At 43.0% G+C, this 14,929-nt stretch overlaps 2 protein-coding genes across 3 annotated transcripts in view; one reads left to right on the top strand and one right to left on the bottom strand.

Moving 5' to 3' along the window:
* Window positions 1-14,929, bottom strand: part of ADAMTS14 (ADAM metallopeptidase with thrombospondin type 1 motif 14) — a 212,197-nt gene that overhangs the window by 4,990 nt on the left and 192,278 nt on the right. The window lies entirely within an intron of this gene.
* LOC149859833 (microsomal triglyceride transfer protein-like) overlaps window positions 377-14,929 on the top strand; it is a 39,214-nt gene continuing 24,661 nt past the window's right edge. Inside the window, exons 1-8 of one of the 2 annotated variants that reach the window (XM_090057046.1) lie at window positions 377-899; window positions 3,313-3,494; window positions 3,955-4,098; window positions 6,713-6,820; window positions 7,339-7,455; window positions 11,253-11,392; window positions 11,775-11,928; window positions 14,600-14,757. In XM_090057046.1, coding sequence (XP_089913172.1) covers window positions 833-899; window positions 3,313-3,494; window positions 3,955-4,098; window positions 6,713-6,820; window positions 7,339-7,455; window positions 11,253-11,392; window positions 11,775-11,928; window positions 14,600-14,757 — 1,070 coding nt within the window. In that variant the 5' untranslated portion in view covers window positions 377-832. The remainder of the gene's footprint in view (window positions 900-3,312; window positions 3,495-3,954; window positions 4,099-6,712; window positions 6,821-7,338; window positions 7,456-11,252; window positions 11,393-11,774; window positions 11,929-14,599; window positions 14,758-14,929) is intronic. The other variant, XM_090057047.1, reaches the window with a different exon arrangement.

The raw sequence follows: 14,929 nt of genomic DNA on the forward strand, positions 1-14,929 counted from the left end.
ACCTGGGCAGGCTCCATGGCTTGCTTACGTTTTTACCTGTTACTATGTGAACATGTCTAACCTCTTAACATTAATGCCCAACTTTCTGGAATTATTTTGTTCACAAACAAACTATATTATGATCACTTTCACAGACCGTTTGTGCAATGCTGCAGCAGAAACAATATGAAGTGAATGCTTTCATTCATACGCACGTGTGCGTGCATGTGTGTGTGTGTGTATGTGCGCGCATGCACACGTGTGCCTCCGCACCCATGTTTCTTAATGAGCTTCATTCACAGAGCTCTGCTTTCTTCCTTCTTCCCAGCCTGGCCCTTTAAGTAATCTGATCCTGCAGGCTGGCTTCTCAAACAGGAAGCAAGGATCATTCTTTGCTGTTTTGACCATTTTTGTGTCAATTTTCCTTTAGTCAGGATTTCTTGTCTTTCCCTTGGTGGCATGGAGGTGGGTAGAAGCAGAGCAGGGGTGTAAGTCAGATAGAAAATTGCTCTTCTGAACCAACACAGAGCTATATTCAGCAGGCCAGACTTGCTTTTTCTCCACCCGGGAGCTGTTCTTTCAGGGTTTTGTCAGCTTCACTGTTGTAGGCTTTACCAAATTCAGACGATTTCCAAATGTTTCATTTCTTTTGCTGATGCTGCTAGGGACTGGAGCAAAGATTAATTATTTGCCTTGCTTTCAATGTGTAATTCAGGGATAGGGAGAAGGACAGGCCAGGTCACCTGACTGAATCCTAGCCATTCTGCCCAGTCTTTGTTATATACTTCCCCTCCCTGCCCCCTGCCTTCCCCGTCTTTCCTAAACACTCAGTTTTGCTCACAGAGTCCCCACCATGAATCCCCTAGCAGCTGCAGAAAAAAGTTGGCTGATTTTCTTTCTCTTTGCCTGCATAGCAGAAGGTAAGAAACTTCTCATTTCAGCTTTTTGAAATGGCATGAAATTTCAAAGTATCCTGTTAACCTGAGCTGTAAAATACTTGTCCTAACATACAAAGAACTCTTGTACAATGCTGGCTGCTTGCTGTAATTCTGTATCTCACAATCTTGCTGTCAAGGAAGAGAAGTGGAGGGGAAACTCTGCTAACGCCCAGATTTCTAGCTGCTTTAGCTAAGATTTATTGGCATGACAACTCACAAAAGCCTATGCGTCCTCAGAGTTCAGGGACAGGTTGGTGTAATTTAATTTCAGTCTCCCTAATTCAGAAACTTCTCTCCAGGGGCCATGATGTATATAGCAAATTTTGGACTTTCAAGATTCAACATCATTAAAAGATCTAGACATCAGTTACTACTTATGCTGAGCATGATTTAATGAAGTTATCTAGGTTTTCACTTTTTTCTGTCCAGATCTGTTGTGGACTGTCTTTCCTGGAGAACTTAACATCTTTTGGGGAGTGTTTTGAAACTTATTTGCCAGGTCATACTAAAGTATCAGATGACCTGGACAGCGGAATCCATGAATTCTTCTGAGACCATTAAGTTCCAAGGATATCAGATGAATATTTTCTTACTTTAAAAGTGGATTGAACTGATGATCTTTTGTGGCAAATATAGATGTCACTTATGGTCTGTCTAAACCTAAAAGGTTCATCCGGCTGAGGGGTTAAGACATGCCAGGGCATGCCACCTTCCATGACTTAACAGCAAGCAAGATCATGATATGGGTAGTACCATATCTGACCATATCAAAAGACAGCTATGAAGACCCTAGCTTGAACAAGAAGTTATCTATTTGCAGCTGTGTTGACTGGAGGCAGCCATCAGCACAAGCCAAAGGTTTGGCTTTACTTATCCTGCTCTAATGCAAGAAATTTTGGCAGCAGACAGTGGCCTCTACTACCCAGCTGCCATAGCATATGCACAAAAGCTCTGCTCAGCTGCATTATCATCTGTGGCACTATAACGGGGGACCTTCCCGGGGCCAGTTAGAAATTGGCACGCCCACCTGTTTCTGGGCTAACTGCCCACCTCCCTCGCTTACCACACCTTGGTGGAAAATGAGTAAGATGTTACCCAGAGGGGAGGCTACCCATTTTCTGCCCCAATGCCAGGGGATCTTATCTGCAGCTGTAAAACCTCCCCTACACCACAGCCCATGCCTTGCAGATAGCATCTCTGTTCTTAACATCTCTAGCCCCAAACTGGGCCCCATAACCCTCCAGTTTAGACCCCAACTAGATCCCTTCCCATTCCATTAGGTGGCCTAGTTCCCTCATTCTGGGCTGCTTAGCTCCCTGCACTCCTTTCGGGTGTGGCCTTTCATTTATCAAGACCTTTGGCCACACTGGCCCTGACCTCACCTTCAAGGCTAGTTGGAACCCCAGGCCCTTGGCTCTGGACATCCCTCGTGGTGGGTCCCCGGCCCTTTTGACTCTTCTGGTCCTGGACCCAACCTTGACCAGTTGAGGGTGCCTCAAGTCAGTCTTCTGAACAACTAGCTCACACTCTCTTACATGGGTCTATCTTCTTGGGTTGTGGGAGCTGGGGTTATTAAGGTGCCCTGACCTGCCTTTCGTCAGGGGGGTAACTGGCCTGGCATTTCCTGGGGATTCCTACACCACTAGGAGCCCCACCAGGCCACCCATCCCCAGCAGGGTGCAGTTTTAGGCCATGCCCAGGACCAAGAGACTCCTAGCCATCCCCATAAGCTCTTGCCCTTACCTCCTAGGTATTCTTAGAGCAACAGAGCTCAGCAGGGAGATGCTTCTTCCCTGCTGGCTGGTCACAAACTGCTTCCCTTGAGCACAGAAAGCTGGGCATTAAATGACAGCCCTCACCAGGCACCTGTCCTCTCCGTGGCCTAGCCCTTGAAGTGGCAGGCACCAACAGTTCCCTGCCATAGCCACCAAAATGTGAAGTCTACTCTGGGAAGACACAAGCAGCAGAAAGAAATAACCTGCCACCACAGAGGAGACTGAGTGTGGACACACTCAACATGCAGGGCAGGTTGCAACATGTTGGTGCTCTTCCTACCAACTCGGTAGCAGGGCCGGATGTATGTGATAAAATATTTAATCACATACATTTTTGGATCTGGAGTCAATTAATGTCAATGAGTGTCTCAGCATTTAACTTTCCATATCCTGAAATAAATCTGAATCCAAGGCAATCACAAGTTTGCAGAAATGTACAAATCACTTCATTGCTGGCCTGCGTAACAAGCAGTTGTTGTGTCCTAGGCTGGGCTGATGGCAGTGACTTGGCCAGTTACAGCAGTGTCCACCAATCTTGTAACCTGTCTAAGGTGGGACCTGAGACTGGTTCCCTGATTGCCCACCCCTAGTTACACTACTGCTAGTTTCTTTTTTTATAGGGAGTTTGCAGATGCCGTCTTTTCAGCCTGGAATCCTTTATCAGTATCGCTACTCATTGGATGCCCAGCTAGGTTATGTCCCCAGGGTGTCCTTGGAAGGAAGCTGGATGAGGACAGAAGCTTTAGTTCATGTGCAACTACTATGGAGAAGTCAAGCTGGAGAACAGCTGCTCCAAGTGCAGGTATGTGATGGTGTTCTGCAGTGGCTACAGACTACAGAAATCAATGCTTCTGCTACCAAAGAACAATGAGGATTTCCTTTGAATTTGAGCAGAAAAGCTACCGCTGTTGGATTATCTTGGGCTCCATCTGCAACAAGTTCTTCTTGTGACATTTTTCCCAGATATGCCAGCTCTCAGGAAACTGTCCAACGTGGCTTATCATCCCCCAAACATCAATATGCCCGCTTTAGTCTTTCACTGAATAAGCACTTGGCAATGCTAACTTAGACTGACATTAATTATCTTAACATTTCCTGTTTCCAAAGTAAGCAGGGTCTGTAAAAAATCAAGGGACATTCTAAAAACATAAGAGAGAAAGAGGCTTCCTTCAGGCCAAACTGATAAAGTGCTGTGACCTGCAGTATACACATTCTCTGTGGTCCACATAATCATTTCTTTCTTCTGTCCTTTGTTGTTTTAGATCCAAAACCTTAAATTCTCTCATGAACCAGAACGTGAGAAGAGTCAGAATGCAACTGGAGACCCATTCACTGAAACTACACTGGGCAAAGAGAATACTGCAGAGCTACAGCTACCAGTTTTCCTCCACTGGAATAATGGGAAGGTGTGTCAATGGTTCCTCATGTTTCATGCTTACAAACCTATATGCAAGAAGACCCTCACATCCTTGATCAAGATGTAGGGAGACATTCATAGATGTTTGGGTGAGAAGGGACCTCAGTAGGTCATAGAGTCCGACCCCCTGCCAGGTGCTTGCCCTGTCTCCTCTTGAATACCTCCAAGGTGGGGGAGAGCACCACCTCCCTTGGAAGCCCATTCCAGATTCTGGCAACCCTCACTGTGAAGAAGTTCTTTCTAATATCCAACCTAAATCTGCTCTCTGTCAATTTGTGGCCATTGTTCCTAGTTATTCTAGGGAGTGCCCTAGTAAATAAAGCATCCTCTGTTCCCTGCTGCCCTCCCCTAATTAATTTATAGGCAGCCACAATGTTACCTCTCAGCCTTCTCTTGCAAAAGTTGAAAAGATCTAGGTCCCTCAGTCTCTCCTCGTAGGGCCTTACCTGCAGGCCTCTGACGATATGAGTGGCCTCCTCTGAACCCTCTCAAGATTCTCCGAATCCCTTTTGAAGTGCAGTGCCCAAACTGGATGCAGTACTCCAACTGCAGCCTGACCAGTGCCGCATAGAGGGGAAGCATCACCTCCCTGGACCTGTTTGTCATGCATCTGCTAATGCATGATAAAGTGCGGTTAGCCTTGTTGATCACTTCATCACGTTGACAACTTATGTTCATCTTGGAGTCAGCTATGATTCTAAGATCCCTTTCCACTGCTGTGCTGCTGAGAAGGTCATTCCCCAGCCTGTAAGCATGTCAGTGGTTCTTTTAGCAAGGTGCACCACTTTGCACTTGTCTTTGTTGAACTGCATCCTATTTCATCCTGCCCATTTTTCCAACCTTTCCAGATCCACCTGTATCCATTCCCTACCCGCTGGTGTTAACTCTGCCCCACAATTAAACATCATCTGAGAACTTGGACAGGGTGCTCTCCACACCCTCATCCAAGTCACTGATGAAGACATTGAATGGCACCAGTCCAAGGACCTAGCCTTGCAGGACTCCACTGCCCACATCTTTCCAGGTCAATATCAACCCATCCACCCCAAACCAATTTGCCACCCACCTGACTGTATAATCATCTACATCACAGCCTATCAGTTTATTTACGAGAACAGAATGTGATACCATATCGAAGGCCTTCTTAAAGTGTAGGTAGATGACATCTACCTTGACTCCTGTGTCTAAGCATTTTGTGACCTGGTCATAAAAAGAAACAAGGTTAGTCAGGCAGGATCTACCTGCAATGAATCCATTCTGATTTCCTTTCAGCATCATTTCTCCTGCTGGGCTCCCACAACTGTGATCTTTAACAATTTTTTCCAGAGTTTTTCCAAGGATAGAGGGGAGACTAACTGGCCTCTAGTTTCTAGGTTCCTCCCTCCTCCCGTTCTTGAAAATAGGGACCACATTGGCCCTTTTCCAGTCCTCTGGGATTTGACCAGAGCACCATGAGTGTTCAAATAGCTGTGCCAGCAGCTCTGCTATGACAGTGGCCAATTCCTTCAGCACCCTTGGATAAAGTTCATCCAGACCCACTGATTTGAACACATCCAGCCCTCCCAATTGCCCCTTCACTAAGTCTGTGCTAATAGTTGGTGGGCTGGTGTCCCTCCTATATCTGTCTATGATCCAATTGGTAGCTTTGTCTTGGTCTGTGTCTAGAAGGCATTTCCTCCTAGGAATAAGTGTCCTACCCTACCTTCTGGTCTCTGACAACAGATGGTTATGCCCCTTAACCCTTGAATGAAAGATGCTTGAATGTTACCATAATGAGGGTGGTAAAAGGACCAAAATAGAACAAAATGGAATGAAAGAAAGAGACTGGAACTAGGATTTCCACACAGCAGGATGAAGACCAGAGAGTGTTACTTTGTTTCATTTTGTTAGGTCTATCAGGAAGGCAGTATTCCTGGTGCTCCCAGGGCAAACTGTCAGCAACTGAAGGCTTGTGAATCCCTAAGTCCATTGTGAAAATAAGCCAGTGCTATTCAGGGACATTTTTAATCCTTTAGGGGTGCAGCTACACAAGATGCTTTACTGCGTATTAGACTAATCTAATACACAGTAAAGCATCTCTATCTACACATGTGTGGGACTTACAGCACAGTAAATTAGGCTACTATGTGGTGTGCTAGTACTGAAAAGTACAGGTACTAGATTAATCACGCATTAGCTACTGCACAGTAATGCACATGTAGAAGCTGACCAAGAGCAATTTGCTCATGGTCAGCCTAGGCAGCAGGGAGCCACAGAGGCAAGGGGAGCTGTCCATAGCTTCAGTACAGTGCTCAGGATCATAGCCTAGGTCAGCGGAGCTGGCTTGGGGCAATGCCCCATAGCCAAGTGGCCCTGAGCTCTCCCCTCACTTTGCTTGCTGAGAGGACAGGGAACTCTCTGTCCCCAGTCCTGGCACTGCTCAGCTCCCAGCTCCCCCGGGAGCTGAGCAGCACTGGGACAGAGGAGCTCTCTGTCCCCACAAAAGCAGAAGGGCTGCATCTCTTACTGCTGGGTATTGGCTTATCTCCATGTTAACTGGATTATTATCCCATTTTTAGCTTCTTCAGGGTTCTTGTCTATAAAGCACAGTTTTCTCCTTGTAGGTTGAAGGCATCTATGGAGATAGAGAAGAAAAGCCCTTGATCTTGGATCTGAAACGAGGACTCATCAGTCTCCTACAATTCCAGCCACATGCTGGGAGAATAACTGAGGTAGGTAAAGTGTTTGGGTTTGTCTGAAGAAAAAATACTGCAGGGATTTAACCCCAAACATTCTCCAGCAGATCAATAAAACCATCTCTGGAGTGGAAAAATACCGTTTTGGTATTAACTTTCTACAAACAATGTCATCAGCCTAGTGGCAGAATTTTTGGCAGATAGTGGAACTGGCACAGTCCACGCTCAAAAATGCAGGCATAGTTGTTTGCCTATAATTGCCAATACACAAGCACAATTGAGTATTTAGTTATCAAATATCTATCTGAGTATGCAGATGCCAGCTTCAAGCACTCTGTTACAATAACTAAGAGCTACAAAATGGAAAGTTACCTATGGACTTTGGGTCTCATTTTCAAAGTATAGCCCTGTTTGGGGTTCATGCTGATATTCTGTATATTGTGTTTATAATTGACTATATGAATTTTGTACAAAATGGCCTTATATATGTGAACAGGTTTTAGTCACATATTTATAACTTCAAGGCACAACTTCTTATATTTGTTTGCTTTTAGGAGGACATTTCTGGGAACTGTAATGTCACATACGCTGTCTCCAAGGATTCTGTTGTGAAGACAAAAGATCTACAAGAATGCACAAGGCCCAGATTTGGATTCACCTCTGTTAACAAAGCAAGTTTATTTATATGGTGGGGATGGTGGGTTAAAATACTTCTTGCCCTGCAGCTTGCCCTTTTAAATGTATTACTGTCTTTCCTTATCTTAGTGGAGGATTGGTAGCTTTAGAAAAGTCCCAGAATGCACAGTCTTAGTTATATTACAAGCATTTTCTGCTGAGATTTAGAAGAAGCTTTGAAGAATAAGAAAAAGATTCAGTTCTGAAGCTTCCTTGGGTTCTTTTCTGCCAGAGCTTCATAGCTGGTGAAGAATTAAGTCAAAATTAGATGAAAAATTATTCTGTACTCTGTACCCAAAAGGAGGAAGTAGGTTGTAAGAACATGAAACTGGAAGGAACCTCCAAAGTCATGAAGTCCAGTCCTTCCCTATTGCAGGCAAACACATCACATCACATCCAGAAATAGTTTCTAATAATTATATTTATTGAATTGTGCAACATTTCAAGGGAAGTGACAGAAGCCCATTGATTGGTTTCAGCACCCTAGTGTAAACAGGTAAAACTTCACTGATTTTAATGGAGTTACTTCTGCTTACGCCAAAATTGAATGTGATCCATATATTTTGCTAAACCAAACAAAACCCTGGGAATTATACCATAGGGAGTAAACATTCATTGGCATGGACTACGTGTGATCTAATAGCAGTATTCATATAGAAAAAAACTGCTGCAATTTAAAAATTGACAAATTTTCCCAGAGGAGTAATGGAATTTCTTCTAGGAGAACATAGTCTGTCCAGAACAGGTTTTCGTATATGCAAGAGTGAATGGAGGCAATAGTAGAACTAAAAGGCACAGCCTAATTACCATTAAATTAATAAGAATCTTTCTGTTGACCTTCCTGAAACTGGATTAAGAGTCTAACAACTGCAGTGGAAAGGGAAATAGCATGGTCCAGTGGACCAGGTGCCCAACTGGGACCCAGGAAACCTGAATTCCATTCCTGTCTCTGCCATGGTCCTGCTGTCTAACTGTAGGGCAAGCGTAAATGTGTAAAATGCAGTGAAGGATGCTTGGAATGTACTGTTGAAAAGTACTCTGTAAAGGCTGGGTAGTATTATTCTTTTAATTCACTAAGTAAACTGTCCCTGTGTCTCATGTACAAATATTCACAGTACTACCATTCCCTGTGGTTCTTGCCTTCCTCACAGGCCCCTATTCATAATGAATCCCTGAGTCCATGGCCCAGGTGTTCAGATAACATCATCTGAACTTATCAGAGGTCTCCAAGTGAAGGAGAGAGGTGAAGAAGAGAGGTGATGGGTGAAGTCTAGCATTTGCGTCATTTCTTTTTTTTTTAAAAGAACCTCACAAGGTCATTCTGCAATGCAGCGGGGAAGCCAAAGATGTTTGGCTTGGATTCACTTTTGATTATTTCTGCTTCTCTCTTTTTCACTTGAAACAGGGTCTGTGGCACGAGTGGAAGAGGCTTGCCCTTTCAGCTCATTGCTTTTTCCAATTACAGTTTTGGGGTTTTTTAGTTTTGGGGTTTTAAATGCTGATGTATTTGCTGGATTGACTCTACTACAGAATGAGGCTTTTCTTTATTCACAGAAGACCCTCCCTTACTAAACCAGTCACACTTCATATTAAGATTCCATTTATAAAGGATTAATAAATGGGTAATTGATGCTATAATCATTTTACAGACAGAATAGTCATCATAGATGGTTTTAAGTATGTCAGTAGGAAGTATTATAGGTGATAATAATCCATAAGCAATCTTATTGACCCATTATACTTTATAATGATCTATAACAATTGATTAACTATATATTAATCCTGTATAAATGGAATTTTAATATAAAACCTTTCATTAAGGGACCATACCAATAGAAAGAGGTTAATTTTGTCCTTGACCTTTCTGATGAGACTTGTAATGGTATCTGAAGGTGATTTGAATCAACTGTAGAAATCGGACTGAGACATCAGAATATTTTCTGTAAGCTACTGTACTGTGGACAACTAGGAAGACCAGCCACTTACAGATGAAAGGCTCTCTTGTCTCATCCTTAATTTCTTAAACCATGTTGCCCTTAAGGGCAAGGGCTTTGGAAGTGCAGGTCATCTATCAAGATTGCCTGAGTATGTGTGATTACAAAAGACGACGAGCATGATACAAGACAAAGGCAGTAGGTAGTTATCTCAGGAAACTGAGAAGGATTGTTGAAGAGAGACTGTAGTGAGTGAGTGAGTTAGCCTCAAAAGTGGCTAATGGGATGCCATCCAGAATCTATTGCTATTGCCTTGTGGGACATTCATTTCAGATTTGTTTCATTAGTGATTACCCAGAGAGTACTGTGTCTCTCTTGACAGCTAAAGGAAATGCCAAGCCAGCCAGTGCAGCGGTTTAATATCTTTGATTTTTATCCCTGGAACAAAATTATGGAGTAGGTAAAAAATGAAACATGTTTGGTGATCTCAATATAGTCCCTGGTGGACATTCATCCATCACAAAGCTGTTGTGCATAACACTGTCAAAACTCATCTCCACTGACTTATCCTGAGCATGCTGGTGCAGGTCTGAGCTGTACATGCCTGGTCAGGGATCAGCTGGTCCCAGACAAGAATTCTTTCTCCCCGCTAGTTCAAATTCTCTGCTCTTGCCTTGTCCCTTTTACCCTGAGACTGTTGCCCTGTTTTTTCGTTAGCTAAGGCTTTAGTGATAACAATTTGTAATGAATCAAACTTTCCGTGGTGTGGTTCATGTCCGCTGCACAGATCTCAGCCAGAGCTGGGACTTAAGAGGAAACATCTCCCTCTTCAACCTCTCTGATGCCAAGAAAAGCACCAGGTGCATGTTGGCAAACCCACTCCTCCCAGGCAAGATTGGATGTCCTTGTTAGAGCCCAATATTTTTCTTATAGAAAGCTGCTTGCAGGAGGCATATTCTGACATCAGCAAAGGGATTTGCCAGATCTTACTGGATCCAGGGAGCAACTCCACTTTATGTGTAACTATCAGCTCTATCCTCTACAGCTACTATAGAAAATAGATTAAATATGTCTCTACTTTCCTTCTCTTCATTTTACAAATAAGCTGGTGTTCATGAAAGCCTGGCTGCAACTTCATGAAATTCTTGCCACTCCAACCAGCCTGAAGCACAGCAATTTAACTGAACTATTCCTTTCTCAAAGCACACCCCATATTACCATCCTCATGCAACTCAATGTTCACATGCAGCCTACTACCTTAGTCCTGCTTCCTCACGGCACAGCCACCAGCCACTGTTCCTTATTGTGGCCAGAAATACTACAGCCTTTCCAACCTTCTGGTACCGCCCAGGAGTCAGCGCACCTCAGCTATGACATCTTGGTCTAGTGTTAGATCTCCATGGAACTTAGCAAAGGTATGCCTGCAAGGACCTGAATTCCTAATTAGCTGTCCCTGAATCCCACTTTTTGTTTGCTATACCCTCTGCTATTCCATTGTTCCACCAAGCTATAGTTGTGCTATTGTGTTTCAAACCAAATCTCAAGTCCATTCTGATGTTTTAGAGCCCACAGAACAATGGCAGTATATGCCACACAGTAACCCCAACTATTACAATTTTAGATTCCATACTGTTCTACCAACGTACTTCATCAAGCCCTGCAGGCAGTATCACCCCACTAGTTCACAATCCTGGGCATGTTAACTATAGATTTGCAACTGATGACCCTGCTAAATTGCACTTTGTTTCCATTATGAGGTGGTTCTGTCATCTACTAGGATTAAGGATCACACTATCAACTGCATAGGGAGTTAAAATAGATTAGAAAATTGAAAATATGCTTGTTTAACTCTTTTAAAGATTTTTGGCATTCAGTTGCAACCTATCAGCAGAAGTCTGTACTTAATGAAGGGAAGTGTCATCCAGTCAGTGCTGTCTGAGGAAAGTCATGTAGTCTCCCTAAATCTGAGGTCTTCTACTGGCATCGTGATCACTTCAAGGTTAGTTCTGTGCTGGTTCAATGGGGCTGCGTGCATAGAATGAGTCAGAATGGGACCAATGTATGTTTACTGGACTTGCCAGCTTGAATGTATACTTGCTCCATCCAGGCTTGTTCTCCCTGTCACAGTCTGGTGTTGGGTCTGTGGGTGGCCAGTGTAATGAGAATTGGGCACAGTGGAAAAAATCAGTCTTTTGGAAGGGGAATGGGGGGAGGTTAAATTCTTTTCCACAGGAAAGATTCCAGTTCATCGGGCTCGTACATTAGCTCAGATCAGGTCAAGGGAACAGACTCAGAATTACCAGAATATACCCTGACCAAATTCAGAGAAAAGGGAGATTTAAGAAATAAAAACCTCTCATCAGCCTCTTCTCTCTCCCCAGACAGCAGCTTGAACTAATGTCTTCTTCAATGCCTGGCCTTGCAGAGATTTCTGGACAGAGCCTTCAGGAAGCTCTGGATAGTTTATTGGAAAAGCACCAGCCCATAAGCTTAGTTAGCCAGCCCTTCAAGAGAATCTGTACTCAGTGTTCCTCGGTGAGTAGCCTTAAAACACTTGCAGAAGAATTTTCTCTGTATTCTAATCTGATACGTGGAAACACACAATACACAGAGAGCTGCCCGCAGAAGGCTGGCAGGCCTGAGAAGGTTAAAAAACCCTATCAATGCACAAAGCAATAAAGTGTAAATATCAGGTACATAGTCTACAGGAGATGCTTACTGCGCATTAGTCTAATAACACTGTGCAGTAGTGTTGCAGTTAAAAACTATCCTAATAGCCTACTGTGCAGTGTTATTAGGCTAATGCGCAGTAAGCATCATGAAAAAACCATGCACTGGTGCTACTGCACAGTAACTCTAGTTACTGCACATTTAGTTAATATTTTAGCAAACAAGTGCTAAATTAAATACGCAGTATCTAAGCTGCGTTAATGAACATGTAGACACACCCGGTCAGTAGCTGTCACTTTGTAAATGAACAGAACAGCACAAAAGTGTTCTGTGAATAGCTTTGATTTAGACAGCATGTAGGAAGTCTTTTCATATAAAAATGATATATAAGTGTAAAGAGACCTTTTGTAGTGTTCCCAGAGTGAGAAAGGCAACTGCTCTAGGCAGAAGTAACAGCAGCCTGTAGGCAACTGGAGTCAAATACCTCCAAATGTCTAGGTATTCTTATAAAGGGTGTTTATAGACATGCTTCAAGAGGTTGGGGGGTACTTTAATTAGCACAGCTCTGAGACCCAAACTAACTGAAGCACCCAGAACATCACATGTATCAGGGTCCCCATGCTGAAAAATGACCGTGGGGTGCTTTGAATTAAAACGCATCAAACGAGCTTCAGTTTAAAGCACCCTGCTGCCATTTTTCAGCATGGGGATGCTGATACACATGATGCTGGAGTCTGCTGGAGTGTGCTAATTACCATGCTCCAGCAGACTTGATTAATTGAGTCTGCTCCTCTGTGTTGTAATTACAGCATGTTGGAACAGTCTCCCTGCACGTGTATAGGAGTCCATAGTTTCCCATAGTTCCTCTAATTTGAATACTACATAAACTCCCCCAATTTCAGCAAAATGATCCAAATGCCACCACTGTCTTCGGCCTTTATACTGGAGAAGGACATTTCTGCTTTGAGTGGAATTTGCTTTCATTGAGGGTCATTTATAGTAGTGTTGTTTCATTGTCCCTAATCAATGATGATGATCCCAGGGTGGAATGACTGTGTGGGTTATGTATTCTGTAATAATGCATACAGAGCCTTGGAGATTAAAACTGCTTTCTTGATGGAGGAAATAATTGTGGGGTCCTACATCACTGCTTTTGAAAATGTTACAGGTTCTTTAATATCACTTGGACAGAGTAGCCAGCAATAGGCTGAAAGGACCTCTTATGGCAGTTCTGATAATGACTGTTATTCATATTATTTGTCTTACAGTAATGTATAGAAGCCCCAGATCTATCAGCTATCTGTTTATATTAAGCTCTGTAAAAGCTTAGCAATTAGAGACAGTCCTTAATGCAAAATGCGTACAGACTAAATAGATAAAAGCGTTAGAGGAATCAAAGAGATAAGGTCTTTTCCCAGGATCAGATAGGCTAGATGCATGATTGGGATTACCTCATGTCTTGTGACTTCTAGTTTAGTGGAATATTTATTCCACTGTGTCTTATATAGAATGCCTTGTTAGTCTGGTCAGACCCGCAGCATAAAGAGCTCTCATGATCATTCTTCAGAAACAGGCCACCAAAACCAACCTATTTAATGCATTTCCACTAGTTTTGTGATTTCTGTGGGAGCAGCAGTTGTCCTTAGAGCCCATCAACTTTCCTATCTCATGTCAGGTGACATGTCAAAGGCATACCCATCTCCACCATCATGAACCCACTTTCCTCACTGATTGAAAATGTTATTTATTTCCATATCTGGTGTCCTGCCTCAATAAGTATTCCTGGCAATTGACTGCTTGTATTTTTTTTTCTTTAAGAAGTTTGAAAACTGAAGGCCAGGAATTGAATTTTTCATTAGCTTTTCAAGGTTGATAGTTTTACTCCCCCATTTGGTCTTTTCTTAAGGGCAATGCAAAAACTACAGTAGGAGGACATCTGGTGTATGGGCCTCCTTAGAGCTGAGTAGGAGGACTTGGCTTGTAATAAGAGAGCCCGCAATTTGGCTTCCAGTTCTTTTCCTTCTCATTGTGGTTCTTCACTTTGTAGCTTCTGCCTTTACAACCCATCTTGTTCTCTGTAGGGGAGCCAAGGAATTTAATGCCCTAGAACAACATGTCAGGCTCCCATCTTGCAGTTATCATAATGTAAGTGGGACTGACCTGAGCCAGTACAAGGATGCTGCAGGAGGAAGAAATGCTGTGTATTAAGGAGAGTATTCCTCCCTTTTTGTGTAGTGTAATTGTTGTGAGCAAGCTTCTGGCTGTCTTTATTCATCACACACTTCGTAGAAGTTTTATGAGAACAAAGATGTTGTCCCTGAACACTTTCTTGTTAACTAATAATGTTCTACAGTGATACAACATTCTTGTATATAATGTGCTGTGCTGGATGGGATATCTATGTCCACCCCAGGCTGGTTATATTTAAGAAACCCTTGTATTTATTCTCTTCAAATGTTATTCCAGCTTTGGGCTGTATCAGTGAAAGAAGCCATATAACCTTGCTACTATAAATAATGTGAGTGTTACTTTTCAGCTTAAAGACTATCTGAAGACAGTTGGTAATAGAAGAGTCAAAATGGATATCTCAAAGGTGTCAACAACCTGGCAGTTCCACAGGCTCATTCAGATGTTGCACAGTGCCAAAAAGAGGGATGTGCTCCAGCTGCTGAGGAAGGCTTCAGAGAAGACAGTGTAAGTCAACCCATCAATGCTTGTCTTGATCTAAAAGGCAGAGGCCCTTGTTTCTCACTCTAGTGTTTCTGGATTTATTAATTAAATAATCAGATGTAATTGACATACAAAGACACAATAACATTCCCAGCTTCTTCCCAGCACTTCAAATAATGTTTTTGGGAAGTTCAAG

The sequence above is a fragment of the Crocodylus siamensis genome, chromosome 7 (assembly GCF_052110815.1).
Source record: "Crocodylus siamensis isolate JL-2025a chromosome 7, ASM5211081v1, whole genome shotgun sequence".
NCBI classification, from domain to species: domain Eukaryota; kingdom Metazoa; phylum Chordata; order Crocodylia; family Crocodylidae; genus Crocodylus; species Crocodylus siamensis.